The sequence below is a fragment of the Musa acuminata genome, chromosome BXJ1-10 (assembly GCF_036884655.1).
Source record: "Musa acuminata AAA Group cultivar baxijiao chromosome BXJ1-10, Cavendish_Baxijiao_AAA, whole genome shotgun sequence".
Lineage (NCBI taxonomy): Eukaryota > Viridiplantae > Streptophyta > Magnoliopsida > Zingiberales > Musaceae > Musa > Musa acuminata.
Genome location: NC_088336.1, coordinates 28,811,367 through 28,829,924, shown reverse-complemented (window position 1 = coordinate 28,829,924; position 18,558 = coordinate 28,811,367). Strand labels below are relative to the sequence as shown.

At 36.8% G+C, this 18,558-nt stretch overlaps 1 protein-coding gene across 4 annotated transcripts in view; it reads right to left on the bottom strand.

Annotated features, from left to right (window-relative positions):
* LOC135595995 (CBL-interacting protein kinase 24-like) overlaps positions 1-18,357 on the bottom strand; it is a 28,198-nt gene extending 9,841 nt beyond the window's left edge. The window contains exons 1-11 of one of the 4 annotated variants that reach the window (XR_010480733.1): positions 17,957-18,355; positions 17,603-17,886; positions 15,566-15,628; positions 15,305-15,376; positions 10,749-10,856; positions 10,589-10,663; positions 10,456-10,509; positions 9,951-10,076; positions 6,141-6,230; positions 807-929; positions 500-619 (exon numbers count right to left, since the gene is read on the bottom strand). Coding sequence is in view for 3 of the 4 variants with exons in the window: in XM_065087604.1 (XP_064943676.1) it covers positions 500-619; positions 807-929; positions 6,141-6,230; positions 9,951-10,076; positions 10,456-10,509; positions 10,589-10,663; positions 10,749-10,856; positions 15,305-15,376; positions 15,566-15,628; positions 17,603-17,761 (990 nt within the window). In the remaining variant the exon portion in view is untranslated. Of the gene's footprint in view, positions 1-499; positions 620-806; positions 930-6,140; positions 6,231-9,950; positions 10,077-10,455; positions 10,510-10,588; positions 10,664-10,748; positions 10,857-15,304; positions 15,377-15,565; positions 15,629-17,602; positions 17,887-17,956 lie in introns of all 4 variants that reach the window. The other 3 variants (XM_065087604.1, XM_065087606.1, XM_065087605.1) reach the window with 3 other exon arrangements.
* Between the last annotated feature and the right edge of the window lie 201 nt (positions 18,358-18,558).

Below are 18,558 nucleotides of genomic sequence, written 5' to 3'. Positions count from 1 at the left end.
CCCCCCTCCCCCACCCAAAACTCTGTGCAGCCCCTGCACTTTTTTTTCCCTTTTCTCTCTTTGATATATCAAAATAGCATAAGAAAACTGAATATGCAATGGTGCATAGAATTTGTTGTTTTGTGTGTACGACGCTGTAGATTTGGAAATCATGGGAATGAATCAAGAGCTAAGAATAATGTAGTCACAGTTTGATCAGCTCCCACCTACACAAGTGACAAGACCATGATTACTCAAAATAATCTGTCCTGGGTGGGAATGCAAATTGTTGCTAATGATGCAAACCACTTCCATGAAAAACTTCAAATCTTCAGTGGTTCTCATGACAGATGGAACAATTAAACAGATTGAAGATATATATTTCTTAATCAACCAAAAGAATTACACCTGATAATTGTCAATGATTCAATAGTACTTGTATTTTGTAACATCTAAAAGAAAAAAGCCCAGGTCATAAAATGAGACTAATTCTAACCAATATCCTGAAACATCAAGGTACCTGGCGTCTATCAAATAGTGCTGAAAGGTCCAACCCTTGAGATAAGGTTATCATCTCAAAAGCATTCATTATAAGAGGACCATTATCAGTATCTTGTACTCGTTCAGTTACATATTGATCCTGTGAAAAGCCAAAAAACCATTTTCAGGTGCTAGGTTATGGAGCTTAACTTTCAGTTATGTTTTGCTGCAGAGAAAGTATGAAGGTTTTAAAAAATTATAGATGGCAGACACATCAGGTAGTAAGTTCTTGATCCATAGAAAGCATAATCAGCACTTAACAACCAATCTCTGGAATTTATACAGACCTCAATGTCATTAAAAACAGCATCAATATCATCTAAATTGACTTCTTCCTCAACCCCATGCCGAACAGCAACATAATTTATCTGGAACCATGCATCATTTTTTATTCCTTCAATGTTAATACGCTTCAATAAGAGAAAACACGATGTCAGAAGATTAGTGCAGGTAAACAAAAAAGCAATGCAAAGTTGCAAACTGTGTTGAATCATCCATTAAAGTCTTCAGAGATCTACTCCTGGATGGTTCTACCTTAAAGCAAGTAGTTGAAAAGAAAGTATTTTATAGCTTTCAGGTTCTAAGTCAAACTAAATGGTGAAGAAGTAAGTCAAATCATATGCTGACAATAACAAGCCATCTTTGACAAAATTAATTCATAACTGACCATATCAAGCCTGGATCAACTAGAATAATTAATTCATAACCAACCATATCAAGCATGGATCAACTAGAATACAAGTTCTCTCAAAATGATCTAATCATTCTTGCTTAACCATGGATAACCACGAGGAGCTTAAGATCAACTGGCTTTAAGGAAAACGGAGCAGTTTCTCAAATTGCTTAAAATAATTATTAGTTAAATCCGAAATTTGGTTGTTGGGAATTTAACATGAGTTCCTATAACAAAAATGAGAAAATGACGAAACTTAATGCAGAAAGTACACTCCAAAATTCACCTAACAATAGCTTCATATAAAATATTGTTTCTAGGTTTTCAATACTGATCTGATTTTTCTTAAGGGTACTTGGCTTCGCCCTCGTCCTTAAGGATTGTACTTTATACATCAAGCTGACCATCAGCCTTCGTCTGCTATTTGCACATACTTCTGAAGCACCTGAAGTGTTTGCACTCTTGCGTTGAGTTAGCTATTGTAATTCGCCTTCTCATTGCCATCAAACTTCTGAAATACAAGAAACTTTGCCCAAGAAAAGCAAAAGTAAGCGCTACTTGAAGCAAGTTTCTATTGATTTTGGCCGCTTTAGGATTATACCGCCTACTCAGAGCAGAGAGGGTACAACACCTCACACTACCTACTATGTTCCTTAGTCGAGCACTCCCACATCGACCCAAAGTCCCATACTTTCAATTATCTTAATGAGAAGCCCATCGACAACGATTTTATGAAGTTCCCTAGTCTCTACCCTCCTGCCTTGTTTTTGTACTTGGAGTTTGCCACTATATTCTCCACCGCCTCTCCCCTTATTACAACCATGCGCTCTCCTTCTATGAGAGCAAGGGATCAATGTCTCCACAGAAGTCCCACCTATGCGGTACTGTGGCACTTCCAAGCCCACGATGCTACAATCTGTGGCCTCGCATCTGCGTCCCTTTTCTTCATGATCGATAGATCTGATACTTGGTTTTGGGTAGCCAAGTCCCTTTGAACTCATCGTCGTTTTTTCACCCCTTTGGACCACCTGCTTCAATACCCCTATGTTCTCTGAGCAATTCACCTTGGTCAATGGAAACCCAAACTGTAACTCAAGTGCATGGTTTGCATCAATTCTATTCTCCTTTGCGTACTTGGCAACAACGTTTGCTCGCTCGGCCTTGTCCTCCGACTTGTCTGGCTCCCTTAAGCGATATGAGCTCTGGAACAATCCAACTCTCCAGCTACTCTAATTATACTTCTGTATGATCAAGTCTCCCCCATGGGACTCACTGGTATTGCACTCAAAATTCCTCTTGGTGGTACATAGCCTCCATATGTTGATGACCAAGACTTTCATTCAATGCAAAATTTAGTACATACACGGAAGACCAACCTCTACGGTATAATGACATTCACTCCTTGAAGTCATAGCCCTTCTTGTCATCATGTTACTCACCAAAGTGAAGCTCCTAACAGCTCCCGATCATACCTCCGAATGACCAAGTCCCTCACGAGACTTCTTTCATGAGTGTTGTATTGCCTCGAACTATTCTTCCATGATATGCTACACCATATCGCCTCCTGATGAAATCTTTGCATTTTGATTTTTGTGTGATGAACTCAAACTGCGATCTCTCCATGTGTGGCCTTCGCCACCTCCGATTGTGTTCGCTCCTTTGCTAATCGACTTTTGTCCACCCGCTCTCAAGTCATACATAGACAAAGTGCAGCTCCGGGACAATCTGTCACCTAGCAGCTCTTAAAGTCCATCAACTTCGCTAGTGGTTTGATGCACCAATGTCTAAATCCTAGGCCTCTACCCCGAACACAATCTTCGTTGCGCACATATTCTCTTTTGGTAACTCGAATGGTAGCACTACAACATATTCTTCAAGAGCCTTCGTGTCCTCTTACCCCATGCCAAGGCCTTTTGACTCCAACTTTGCCTCTGCAAGTTGAGTCGCCTTAGTCCCTCCGTCAATTACCTCGGCAAGATACGATGCATGTGCTTTGAAGTTGCCTTCGACTTTGGCATCATGTAAGATAAGTCCGCTCTATCAGAATGAGGCACCCAAGGAGTGGCATAATTATGCAGGAGTGGCATAATTCCGCTCCTCCTTGCACAGTCTCATCCTTTGCCAAGCGCACCCGCTAGAATTAAGCATCGTAAGTTTGGTTGTCGGTATCGAGCTGTAGCGCGAACTTAGCCATCCCAACCTTTGTGCACTACACGTTCTTCCCAGCTCGCTTGTCCTCGTGATGTCTCTCACGCGAAAGGTTGGTCATTCCTCTTAATGTCAATCTTGGATGTCCGCTCCTCTGAGCGACTCATTTCCCTACGTCTTTATGCTTGTTTCTCTCAAACAGTTGCACGTCCTGATTGCCCTCAATGCGACCTTGCTGGATGGGACTTTGGGGTATTGTCTAGGGTTGGTTCACTGCATTGTTCCATGGTAGTGTCTTACAGGCACTAGTGGAGACTTTTGGCTGCAATGGACCGCCTTAGACCATTTATTGCATGATCGTTCAAAGTTTGCAAATTCTATGTTTGTAATTTATATTGCTCATCAAATGTTTGCTGAAATATCTACCTGTGGTATCGTCAGTATAATGCTTCTTCTAACCCGTCTTCTCTTTTGTAAGTCTTTAGAGGATCTTAAGGATTTACGGGGAGGCTGACCCTTTGCGAACGGACATGCAAGAGTGTTGCACGACATACACAGAACCAAGTAAGTATGTGACAGATGATATTAGAGCGGGATAAGCACACTTAGAAACACTTAATATGTAAACGTAGGTGCCACCCAGGTAGCTCTAAGGTACTGAAATGGCTGACACTTCGCACCACTCTGCGGAGCCAAAAAAACCCAAAATGGCTACCTGAATGGCCTATTTTTGGATAGTTTTGCATCTATGCAATGACCGCACCCAACCTGCGTGTACAAAACTGAAACGACCACAAAAGCTAACCAAAATGAGACTGTCAAACCTACTGCAAGCCCTCTACATGTTGTCCAAAGCATGAATAAAATCGAACGACACGGATATACAAAAATATTACATCGAATACCTTAACTACAAGGTTGTCTGTGATAGTAGGGAAAACAAGGACCATGAACCAAACTGGTATCGCTGGAAATGCTCATAAAGAATAACTGTAATCCTTCAAATTTTGTTTTTGTTGAAAATTACTACATAAAAGACTTCCCACTACAGGCAGATTATCTACACTGCACGTAACTGCTCAATCCATTTGCCCTTTGTGCCAAGATGATGCAGAATCCATTGATCATCTCTTTCTTAATGATTATTTTCCTACCGAACTTTGCGGTTACTGGGAGCTTAACTTAGATCTGCATTTTAAATATAGACCTGCTTGGAATATGAGTGACTGGTTAAAGGAGGATAACCATATGGGGATGGCAATGCTTCTCCAAGCTTCCATTACAAACCAATTTTGATTCGCATGGAAAACACAAAATGATGCCCTCTTCAATAATAAGAAGCCTTTCATTTAGTGCGCTTGATCTCAAGCCTTGGCTTATACTGGTTACTATGCCTGAGCAACCGTGTCTGAGGAGAACTGTTGTGCAATACTCTAAGACTTAATTGGTAGAAACAGCCTCCAGGATGGCTAAAATTAACACTGATGGGTCTTCTCTTTTGTATGGTGGAGGTTTGGGTTTTGTCATCAAGAATCACATCAAAATTGCTGCATGGCAGGCCAGTTTTACGTAAACAACAAGACTGTCTTTAAAGTGTGAAGCCCTAGCTGTAAAGACAGGACTGCAGTTTGCTATGGGGAAAGGCTTCACTCAGACTCAAGATGAATCAGACTCAACGACCATTAGAGATGTGCTAACTATTGACAAAGACCCACCTTGGAATATAGACCATATGGTTGTGGATATCAAGAGCCTTCGAACGCAACTGAGTTCATTCACTGTTTTGCATTGCTTTCATGAATGTAATCAATGAACTAATTGAACTGCAATAAAAGCTAGGTAGATAAAAGAAACTTTTTTGCAGGAGGAATCATACCCCCTAGAGCTATTTTCTATTTTGCACAATGACTTCCACAAGTTTTTTTGTACATCTTTGAAATCTCAATAGAATTGCTCCTAGGGACAAAAACTTTATAAAACCATAGTTGCAAATATCTGCAATAGTGGTTTTAACTTCGAGTTTATGAAACCACCATCCAAAAGTGCAGTTTAGATGCATTTTTATTGATAGAATATTGACCTCATGAGACTACATAAGGAAAATATTTTCAACAGAAGGGTAGTTAAGGATTTTACTTGTCTTTAAGCGGTCACTACTGAAAAGTAGTAGTTCAAGCCTGAGTATCGGTACAAGAAATTACGAACCTTGTTATAGATTAAATATCAACTGGTTAAGTGTTAAAAAAAAATACATGAAAAATTAAAGCTTATGTTATTGCATAGATATGGAACCAAGCTTAAAACTAATCCTAATGTTTGAGCATAGCTACAAACACCCTATGGACTCATTGCTATAGCATCCTAAGTTATCAAGAAGGCCTTGGATTATATTTGTAAAGACCCCTGTAACAAAATGATTTAAGCATAAAATGGACATCATTCTCATGCATAATTCAGAATAACATTCAGATGTATCTCCAGAGAAGGGAACATATTATTACAAAACATACGGTTCAAACTAGTGAACTTTATTTTAACACAGCTCCCACGTGAATACAATCATGTTGTAGATTTTAATAATGATATTTTTTAGTTCAAAAACAAATAAAACAAAGAACCAGTTCCCGCAGATGTTTAACTGACAAGAATAGTTAAAAGCCCTCCTCATTAGACAACATCTTAGAACAAGATCTTGTGGCATTGGGGAGCAATTAGAGAACACCAAAAAGGTAAACTCACTATCTTAGATGCTAAAAATAACATATAATCAAGCCAAAATAGGTGCATTCTCTATACTCACAGTTTTTGGGTTTGGATCAAGTATTCTGTATATCAATGACTTTGCTCCTGAAGAGAACCAGGCAGGGCAGGTAAATTCTGCTGCATTGATCTATATAGCAAGAAAAGTAGTTAGTCTCAAGAACCGGAGATATAACAATCCACACCCATCTCTTGGGCATATTTAACAAGGAAACAGGTGAGGCTATCATTATACTGCAAAATAACAGTTTCATTCCACTAAATGGGAGTCTCTAAGGTTGTAATATACTTGCATTTAAAGTCTGTAAATGTATAAGCAATCATCTATTGCATAAGGAGAGATGTTTTATCCTTCATATAAAACAATCACAAAAAGGATCTTTATCCATTGCCACTTAAATCTTGCATTACAGATTATGGGGTCTTGCTCACCAATCTCCCAAACCAAGTCTTCTTTCTCCTTGCCAAGGCAGTCTGATATCTTTTTCTTCTCCCTTTCAATGTAAGCCCAGAAAATATGGATAGGTGTGCTGTATTCTGAGTTAGAACTTCTCATGATAGTGATAGTTGCTGTACTGCTATTAACTAAATTATAGGTGGGATAACTGGATTAAGCATGATGAGAATAGTGACCAGAACTGCAAAACAATGCTTCTAGGCAGGCAAGTGTATTGATGAGGCCAACTGCATCATCATGATAGGGTCCCTTCGAAGCCATAGATTTTGGAATGGAGGGCTTCCTTAAAGGAGCCTATATTTAATTTAGGGCTCATGCAGCTGGTTATGTGGAGATAGGAGGCTTATTCCAAAATCCAAACTCATGCAAGAGGGGGAAAAAAGGAGACTGGGATGTCCTCTAATAATTTGAACAAGTCAATTTGCTTGATGACTGAACTGAGGACTAAAAAGCAACAACAGTGGTTGCAGGGTCCAAAGGAACTGGCATCTCCTTTTTCTATTAGAGTTGGTTTATTTCCGTAAGCTGGTGACAGCTTTTGGAAAGACTTATCACGCCTGAAAATTCTTCTTCTTTTCTTTTTATGTATCTTTTTCAAACATATATGCAATTAGGCCAAATTGCATCTGCAACTTGTGGTCCATACAGATCAATACAAAATTTGAATGACTCCTTGTCTTCATCATCTTTTTATGCATAGATTTGTATGCCTTATTTTTACTATATTTTGGTGGTTTGTGGCCCTGGCATAGGTGATCCAAATTAGATGCCAACATTGACATGCATGCTTGGTCATCTACTTACTATGGACTCTCAAAAGGAAAAGAGGACACTAAACAGTAGTTTCAATCTAAACTTAGGAGTTGTGGACCCTATGGTTGCATCCTGAACAAAACTATAATGTTTAATTTGGTAAGGCAACATTCCACAGTTGATAGCAGGGGCATGTGATTCTTTCGATTTGCATATGCATTATGTTCTCAACACCACACTCTCGTCACTCCAATCACTAAATCTCCAGGCTCAATAACCTTCCCAAAAAATGTTATCCGCCAGCCATTGCTGCTACATCAACATAAAAGCCATCCAGTGGCTTCTTCAATGTTAGATCCTGAACCTGTCAGTCTCCAGCAGTTGCCTTACCTTTTCCTCTGTCATTTGATTCCTTGTTAGGTAGTTATTATAGCTTGGCGCTCTCCTTGACATAGTTTCATGCTCTCATGGGCTCCCTTACTCCTTATTGCAATCCAGCTGTCAGATCCAGCCAGCAATCCATCTCCATTTTTCATGATAGTTCTAATACAAAATTACTGGACAATCCTAGCCACTCCATCAACAACAAAGGCACTGGACAATTGCTCAATCGATTCCTTTTAGCTGCCAACCACCACTAGCAACAATTGTAAATATTTAACGTTTTTTCCTCTGTTCTCATTTTCTCATTCCTAATTATTGACACATGTATATATACATACATACATACATACATACATACATACATATGTATGTATGTATTGCTTACATTTGAGATGACCTCAGAAGCAATGCAGAAAGAATTGTTTCCTATTTTCTGTGTCAGGTGTCATAGCATTATTTCCAGCACTTTTTCTATGCACAGCACAATATAACAGATGACATCCCACATATGTACTCAGAGACTAATATGTGTGACATGTAACTGCAATCTTTAGTCAGAATAGTTCAATTAAGTAGAGATATCTACAGTAATTCCACAATTTAAAAATTCTCTTCTGTAGGTTTCTAATGCCTTTGCTAATCAAAGTACATAAGATCAGCCATTCCCACTTTGACACAAGAATGAAAATTGGACCCAGACCTTAATTTTTCAAGGAATTTTTAAGATTGGTTGAAAGTATTGGTTGGTCTTGAGCCTATCCTGACAACCTCTAGCTACTTTTTTCAATCCAGCCAATTATCAACTAATTAGACCAATTGGCACTAGTTTCCCCAATCCCAGCAATCCGTATCAATTCTGCCAATCTCAACCAATTATCTATGGTTCCTTACAATCCTGGCCAATCTTAGTAACTTCTAGCCGATGGTAATCTCAACTTGTTACAAGGAAACACATCCCACAATTACTCAAGTGTTGCAACCAAAGTTTTAAACACCGGTCTGATAGTGGTTTTTGTAACCCATCAGACCAATATGGTACGAACATACGAAAGTTTAAACCACCTAGTAACATCAAATAAAGAATAAAAATGTATATGTCCTGATATAAAGTCATTATTTTTTATAACAATAATTAGTTAGGTTGGGACTTACGATTTTATTGTTGTTGTGTAATATGTCTTAACAAAATAATAAAAATAAAAAACTTCAATACCAATAATTAGTTGGACTGGTAAATACTGGTTCACACCAATCTAGATGGTATAAAACATTGGTTGCAGCTAACATGGACAAATCCCAATCCACCATGTGGTAAATCCCAAAAATAATATTTGGCCTTGATCTAATCCTCTACCTAACAGTGTCAATGTCAATCCCAAGCCTGGATGAAAAATAGTGAAAGTTTGCGTTAGATCACTGACACCCAACATAAAATTATGTCAGATCTCATGAACATGGATCTTAATCGATTTTCTCAATGGTGACAAAAGATCCATGTAGTCAACCTCAAATAGTTATGAGTTATGAATTACGACTTTGTTGTTATTGTTGTGATTCTAATCCTCTACCAGCTCAAAGAAGTAAACAAACACATGCAAACCAGTTATTAAATTCATCATGTGGTTGATCCAAATTCTGATTCTCAACCTTGATTCTAATGCTTTGCCTGCTCGAAGAAGTAAACATACACAAAATATATTCAACAAAAATGCTTACAAGAATTGTAAGTTCTTTAACACCAAAATGTAACTATTCGATGTAAAATATATTCTTCATTTTAGCTAATGAGGAACTAAAGAGAGAACTAAGGAATGTAATATAATATGGTAAATTTTGGCAAATATTGGACTACAAGAAACTAGTAAAAAAAATATAAACATTTTTGGCAGTTCACTAATGAAAATACAGACCATAAAAGAAACAAATTTTCCATGTATTATAGGGCTATAAAGCATTCACTAATTGGTAGCAACTAATAAATAATAAGTAGTGAATAACAAAATGTTCGGCAAGGTTACTACTTTCAACAATGTAATTTCAAATTTTTACTTAAGTGCATAAGACTCTTATTAGAACTTATTATGGCTACAAGAAAAAGTAGCTAAAAACATCCTAGGAACCAAAAAATGAAGGAAGAAGCATTTACTGAAAGTCTGAAACGGTAATCTCCTCTCAGAGAATAGGAGGTATATATTGTATCATGTGATTAAGCTACTATCAAGTTCATTACAAGTCTGGATGACAGGATAGACATACCTTTTCATACAAGGTTTGAAGATTAGTCTCGTTAAATGGGAGATATCCAGCCATCAGGACATATAGGATGACTCCGCATGACCACACATCTGCTGCAGAACCATCATAACCTTGTTGATTGAGTACCTAAGTGGTCAGCTTTTTAATCAGGATGCATATACCATAAGCAATACCATATTCTTCTTTATTGTTGATAAATGAAAAAAAATGAAAAACACGAGCAAGAGAACCCAAAGAGCAAGCTAACACTTCTCCCGTCATTTGGAAATGCATATTATAGACCAACCACCAAAAAGAACAATTGAAACTTACAGCTTGAATCAAGATTAAGATGTAATTTGTATCAGAGGTTGTTAGTCTTTGTCTGGGCATCTGAAATATTAACTAATTCTAAAAACCTAGTTGCATATGTAATCTTTTAGTGTCACCACAACTTCAAAAGAGACAAGTAAACATACGACTTCAAAAGCCAATCTTCACAAGCGTTAAGGTACTCAGTAAATACCTCAGGAGCAACATAATTAGGGGTACCACAAGTTGTATGGAGAAGCCCGACCCCCTGAAAACAAAATTGCTACCATGAAATCACATTACAGCAAGAAGCTGCTTCAAGTCACAGAAGAGACAAGCACACTTACTTTCTGAGGCAATGCACTTAGTCCAAAATCTGACACTTTCAGGTTTCCTTCGTAGTCAAGAAGAAGATTTTCGGGCTAGACACAGAAAATCACAATCCAGAGCTGAAGATCAAAATTTTACAAGAAAATAGAGCAGGCATAGTATGCAAGTATATCAAACCTTTAAATCCCTGTGGTAGACACCCTTGCTATGGCAATAGTCAACTGCATCAATAAGTTGCTGGAAGAAACATCTAGATTCATTCTCACAAAGCTTTCGTTGGTGAACCTGCAAGTAGATAGATAAGCACAAAAAAAAAGAAAAAAACAAAGTTTGTCAAAATCTGGTATTAAATAGTTACAAAAGCTCATATAAGTGTAATAAAAATACTAGAGAAACCACTGACTATTTCATATGTCTAGACATAAACAGAGCAACCAAGCAAAAATATACATGCAAATAAATTAGCATTCACCAATATTGGTGCCAGACTATAGACATTAATACTCTCTCCATACACAAATATAAAAAGATAGAAAAAAGATTCAATGCATGAGGCTCCCACCAATGTACTGTCAGGATAATTATATAGTATTACTCATCTAAATATCGAGGTCACTTTGCTACCCAAGTCGCAAAAAAAAATCGTACCATGGTACTAAAGCGCACCAGGCACATGAAAAATATAATATGTACAATACTGGACAGTAAAGTTAGAAGATAGGAGGATTTTTTTTTAAAGTCACAAGTGCTGGAATGATAGTTATACAAATTGTTTAAATGTTACAAATACTTTTTTGAGAAAATGACAAAGTGAAGAACATATTGATCAAAGATAAAAAAAGAAACGACTGCAACAGATAGAAGATGAGGATTAATGCTAATGAAAAGTGCATTATGTCCCTAAAGGATGCAATGATCATTTAAAATGTCACACACACACATACAAAAAGACAATTCATATACCCATCTCTTTGCAAATTGCTCGGTTGTCATGTTAAATTCAAAATTAGGATGCACTTTTTAATCAATTTAATAAGACGATCACCGGCTTCACTCTAGGAAGCATGTAAATCCAATGAGGTAATGCCAAATGGCAGAGTTTCAAGTAACTCATATAAACACACATCATAAAAAAAGAAAAGGTGCGGACCATGCTCAAGGAAAATATAGATACAACCAAAATATAAGAATTTTGAAAGATGTTATAAATTTCATCTTGAAAATAGATACCAAAAGTTGATGACTTTGTTTTGGATGGGATTCTAGTTTTAAAATATTTTTTTTTTTTTGACAGAATGCTACTAGTCCAATCTTCAGAATTTTTTAAATTTTTTTATTTCTAAAATCAGGGTTCTTACCTAATTTGAAATCTTAAAGGAATCAAAATTTTATAAAAATTTTCCTAAACTGGGAGATGTCATCGTATGAATATAGAAAGAATTGGTTTAAGAAGTAGAAAGAATTGATTTAGGAGATCAACAAACTGAAATTTGATTCAACTTAAATGACTCGATATTTCAAATTTAGTAGGATATCACATATTGACTGGTTCATTGAAATTAAGCAAACAAAACTAAGAATCATAAGGTCCCACAAGATTTTTATTTCTGTCTTTTTCCGTTTCCAGATTGGATGAAATACCTCAATATCATGATTAAATTTGGTGTTCCAATGCGTTTGATCTGCAATACCATATGAGAAATAGTATTTGGATCATGTCTCATCAATGTTTGATCAATCTGAAGAATTTTGATAGCTTTGATATTTGCATTTTTCATTGATTTACTCATATACTACCCTGGATGTCTATGTCTAAAGGGTAATGGCTTAGTCATATTGTAGACTAAACAATTAAGTAAATTACCACCTTAAGTTTGGCATTTACTTTGACTACTTTATCCCCTAACTTTTCAACCTCAAGTCCACATATTTCACAAATCAATTACAATAAACCTGGTAAATAAACCTACAATACCCAAAATAAGGACCACAATGCCACTGCAAGACAATATGTGCATTGACAGTTAGGCTTAGCAAGAGACAACAAAGTAGTGCTTGTTTGGTTCCATATCCATACTTGGTGCACGTTGGACGAAATGAATTCATGACAGGTCAATATGCACAGATTAAACTTATAGCAGCATAAAAGAAGTGCCACCCTATTTTGGGTAGATGTGCCAGCATGAACCAAAGAAAAGGTGTCCAATAGGATAACTCACAAACATAATTCTTGGTACAAAATAAGGTATTTGCTTTAGTTAAACTTTTATCTAAGAACTGTCGCAGAGAATTTACATAAAATTTGCAACATAAGTAGCCCATAGGAGTATGGAAAATATTGTCCAGAAGGAAGGTTAATTCAGAACTGCTGACTTGAGTTGTCAAAACAGATTTATAATAGTTTGAAGCCAATGTACGCTTAGGAGGAAAAGGATATCAAGGAGTATGAAGCAGGCACATTTTGATGATTTTGTGAGGGTTGTCCTCATCAAATTGTATTTGCTCTATAGAAATTAGGCTTTGGTTCAAATAGTCAGTCTTGTTCAACTTATAGAACCTAAACAGCCTTCAGATAAAGTGATATGTATTATGTAATACATAATTTAAATAGAAACTCAAAAGAAGGAACACACAACTCTCGTCATTTAGACGGTATGTATAATCTGTCTGCATAGTCTGAACAAACAACAAAATCTGGTGATTAAAGAGGGTTGCCACCCTGTTTTGATAGGGTATAGACTCGAGTCCTTCCCATCTCATCCAGATCTCTTTCCTTCTTGAAATATGTCTGCTAGACTGTACGCATTCATGATTAGATATCTGCAAAGCTAATTTGCACACATCCTGATTCACACAGAATCAGAGACGGTTGAACTTTGGCTTTATTGAACTGGACTAAAGTTCAGATTCTGACAGATCCACTTCATAGAAATATCAATTTAATCAAGATCTGAATTGCTTTTAGAAAAAGGTTGTTGACAAGAAACTTGAGGTATAATCTGACCATTTTTTTGTGAAAGTCAAAATATTCATTTTTCTAAATCATCTTCTTCCTCCCTTGGCTATTTCCATCCAACTTTAGTCCTTTAAACACTAGTCTCCCCTAACTTCCGTAATAATGTGACCCAACCTTAGACTCTCCCATTAGCCTAGGGCATAGCTAGGACCTATCCGGCCCTAGATCAGGCTTCTTGACCACTGAAAGAGCTCGAGTATGGGCTGATTTAGCATATGGGTTAGCTCAGGAAAGCTTCATTCAACCCTTTAAATGTGTCAATCCAACAGACCATAATGCAATCTAGTGCAGCATGGTACAAATTCTATTCATATTTGTATAACAATTCTCAGTCAAATGAGAACTTCTATGTCGGTTTGGAAAAGCAAATAAGACATTCAGCTTGAAAAAAATAGCACAGAGCTCAATCCTACTTGAAATAGGAGCAGAGAAATCCTTTCTCAAGCCACAGTTGTAAAGTTAGGAAACAAGAGTGTTGTCTCAGCATCCTCACCAACTCCCAGTAGCAATAGGGTAGACTTGCTATTTTGATGTTCTTCTTGTACTAATTCTCATCATTATTCTTATTTCTTAGTGACTATTTTAGAATGTCTATAGGGCATTCTTTTTTAGTTTATTTGGCATTCCTAATATCATACAACTTTGTATTTTAAGAATTCTAGCCACTTTCTTTGAGACAACTTTGTGGGATAATGACAATATAATTGATATTGGTGAGATTTACTGCATCAGAAAAAAATTAAACTCCAAAAATACATAAAAATTATAAAAGAAGATAAAAGTACAAAGACAGTTTCATATATCACCATCTATAAAAAATGTCTTCATTGTACTTTGCATGATATCACCATCTATTTTCAGTTTTAATGTCAGTTATACATATCATTCATATCGTTAAAAGACAAGTCAGTCTTAATAGTCAAATAAATAAATTTTAAATTAAAGTCAGAATAATTTTATAGATTATGATACTAAGTAATATTCTACTCATTATTAAATTTTATTTTATTTTTCTAATTTATTAATGTAATTTTTGATAATATACTAGTTTTAAATTATTTTTAGTCTATTTCATTATTTATAAGAAGTTGAGTCAGTTTATAAACATACAAATATAATGTACCTATTTTCCTTATCATGTGTATATATATAAATGTAACTATATTATATATGTTGCATAGGTCGTAATATTATAACAAGGCTTCTAAGACCATCCGGTACGCTTTGGTATGGGTAATATATACTAGTCTAACAGCCTATTGGTATATGACATATATCACCCAAGGCTTGTCCCGGGCAGTTCCTTTTTTTGTTTGTTCAGCCTTCTTTCAAGTTTTTTCCAAAATTTGGCATGCACCAATGTACTGACATACCATTACAACAGTTTGCGCCCTGATCAATACATAAAATTGTGAACCTTGCATAATAATATCTTACAATTGTCGGGCTGTAGAGAAAAGTATTTTTATCATAAAATACAAAGCATGGTCACAATACCACAAACTAGTATTTTTATCATAAAAGAAATAAATCAATTGAACGTCAAGCCTGGAGCACCAGATTTGAACCAGGCCTTATAAACACAGACAAAACTAGCAGAAAGATTTTCAAATGACCTAGATAAGCAAGCTGAAGACTAAAATTTCTGGAGCAATTACTAAAAAAAACATATATCTTCCAAGGATCAATATTGATAGCAGAAAAAAAGATGCCTTACTATTTTGTCATATAGTTCACCACCTGTGATAAGTTCCAGAATGATGTATATCTTTGTTGTGCTAGCCAAAACCTGATGTACCATAAAACAAGTAATACAAGAAAGATGTTTGAGAATTGAGACCAAAAAAAAAAGAGAGAGAGAGAAAGCTTATGGCATGGGTCACGTCAACAAACAAAAGTAAATTTACATTAAGAACAGAAGACCTGGTAGGTTTGATTGGTCATATGATATTAACAAACCTAAAAGCAGAACACAAACCTCATGCAGTCTAACTATGTTTGGGTGCCTCACAATCTTCATTATGGATATTTCTCTCTTTATCTGTTAACCAGATGTATAAAACAACCAAATCACTACAGCAATAGTTTGAAGGATGAAGCATAAAAGAAACTTCTCAAATGAATTATGATCATGACAGTTATAAGCATTGAAATAATGCAGTGCCACAAAAGAGGTATTGAAATAAACAGCCATCACAATCAACAAACAATTAGTCTATTGAAAGATAAATGTTACATATAAGGCTTGCATCTATATTATGAATGCACAGATTTAAGCATGTAAGTAAAACTGTAAAAGTGCGTACATTTAGATCATCTTCTTCAGCCAAAAAATAGTTCAGAAAACTAATTTAAGTGTAGTAATTGCAACCAAAACCACTTAAGAAGTGTTGATTGGTCTTAGTTATGCACTACTTGCAACCATTTTGAAATATACATTATCACAAGGAAAAACTTTTTACAGAACTAAGTTGTACAAGGTAACTATATACAATGAAACTTCCAATGCATATCATGCATCTCTCAACCAGTCATAGATCTCAACCAAGTCTCAGCATCTTCTTTTTAGACTCCTAGACATAGTATTTAAAATCAGCTAAACAGCAAGACAGCCCACATTAATTGAACATACAGAACATTGTTACCTGTCCATCTGTGGCAACAAATGGACCATAGATCATCATCAAATAATTACCCACCTATCCCTTTTTATTCTTTCAACATGTAGGTACAGGCTTAAGTTAGGTTGTGTGTTCACAGACAGCAAGAGATCATGCAATAACCCTAAGTTTAACCTCATATTAGGTAAAGACTTGAATTGAGTCTAGGAACTTGATGGATGTGCTATTATTGACTTGAGCTTGAACATCTTGACTCAGCTGTTCATGCTCAACAAAGTTGACGGATCAGTTATCTCATCGGATCATATCATAACAAATGGTATCAGCATACCTAATATTGGGCATGGTGAGCGACACAAGTAAGATAGGGCTATCCATGAATGGAACTAGAGATATTAAGGTATGAAGCCACCACTGAGTGAGGATTCACATGCATGATGTCAAGGTTTGAATTTGAGTTATGTTTAAACTTTAAACCTTGACGAAGTCATCAAACACTTAAGTGAAAAGATTGTAATATCCAAATTTAATTCCAATTGAATATGGGCAAAGTCTTGAATAGGCTCTAAGGCCTTGAGAGTGCACTACCATTAATATGGTTTAAGGACTTTTGCGCTAGTGATTCAAGCTCAACAAAGTTAATGAGTATATTCGAATATGGCTTGTTGCAAAAAATATGAGTTAAGCTTGAACTACTAACTTGTGCACATTTTTCGTAATAAGCCAAACCTAAATGTGATTCGGTTTGATTGGATATAATGCATATACATATTATACATTTAAAATTTCCTCGATCTTAGTCTACTTGAGTTCACCATCCTCAGCATCAACCTGTCTAGTCTAGCCTCATTGCCACCACCCACTTCAACCACCCAAAGCTTCTAGATCTTCCTTAGACCTCACCTGGTACACCCCCTTCCATTCCTCACAATCACACTTATGTCTACCACTCTAACTGCCTGAACTGCTTCATCAACCCCTAGATTGAACTAGTACTCAAGCCCAAGCTGTTGGAGCTCAAGAATGAGCATGGGCGGTTGAGCTCCTCTCCAACTAAAGCCAAAAAGAAAAAATCATTTGAATTGTAGAGTTTGTTCATTCCCTACGTATAGGTAATGTTTTTTTTCTTTTCCTCCCAAAAGGAAGAATTTGTGTACGTCACATCTCATCAAAGTTCATCACATTCCTTGAGAACAAAACAATCAGAATTAAAACTTGGTTATCATAAGGCAAAACTAATTATCTCTATCAATAGTCTAAATTTATGCAAATAACAAGATATATTCATATGCATCCCTTTGACCACAAACATAATGAGTCATAGCCAGGGAGGAGGAACGAAAGGAGGAAAGTACAATAATGGGATAGAAGTTCAAATGCAGATAGTGTAGGACCTGATGGACCATCCTATGTTCAAGGATGGTATTCTTTGCTAGCACTTTCATGGCAACGATCTCGCCGGTCTCTGTATTGACAGCAGACTTGACCTTGGCAAAGGTCCCCTGTCCAATGGTTCTAACAACATCGTACTTTCCGACCTTTTTCATCCGCATTATCACGTCAATTCCTTGTTCATGGGCACCTATTGGGTTCTCTCGAACGTCTGATCTCCAAAAGACGAGATTCTTGGAGCCCAATCGGCAAGAATATCAGGTAAAGGAAAACCTTAATCGACAGCCTGCGAAGTCCAAAGAAATTTGGCTAAAATAACGAGGAAGCGGAGAAGGCGGAGTGACGGAGGATCTTACCGTCGACGGGTGGTATCAGCGATGGTGAACGGGCGGAGCGACTTATTGGGAGCAATCTTCGTTTCACGCACCGAGGATGAGGCGAAGGCAGAACACAGCAATGGACGAAATAAAAGAAACAATAACAAGAACGGCACAGATAACCTGATGCCACCAGACGCTCCAGCTGGGGACGCCGAAGGTAAGGGCCAAGGACGGGAGAATACGGCAACCAATCAAACGGAGCAAGAGGCGATGAACGATCCCATAAAACTTTCCTTGCTGCTACCCTGCTGCTACCCAACGCTCCGGCTGGAGACGCCGGCGGTAGGGCCCAAGGACGGGAGAATACGCCCACCGGTCAAACGGTGCTAGAGGCGATCAACGATCCCTTAAAACTTTCCTCGCACGTGATTTGGAGATGGTACTTGTGTGTTCCAGATAATCGCCCACCGGTGGATTTAAGTAAAAAAAATTGATGGCAATTTCTCTAAGATAAACGCTCTTTTTTTCACCAACTTCTATTAACACCCTTTTTATTTTCATACAATCATTAAATATATATATATATAATGTAATTGGGGTATTTTATCTAAAAAATATTTAACAGCAATTAAATAACA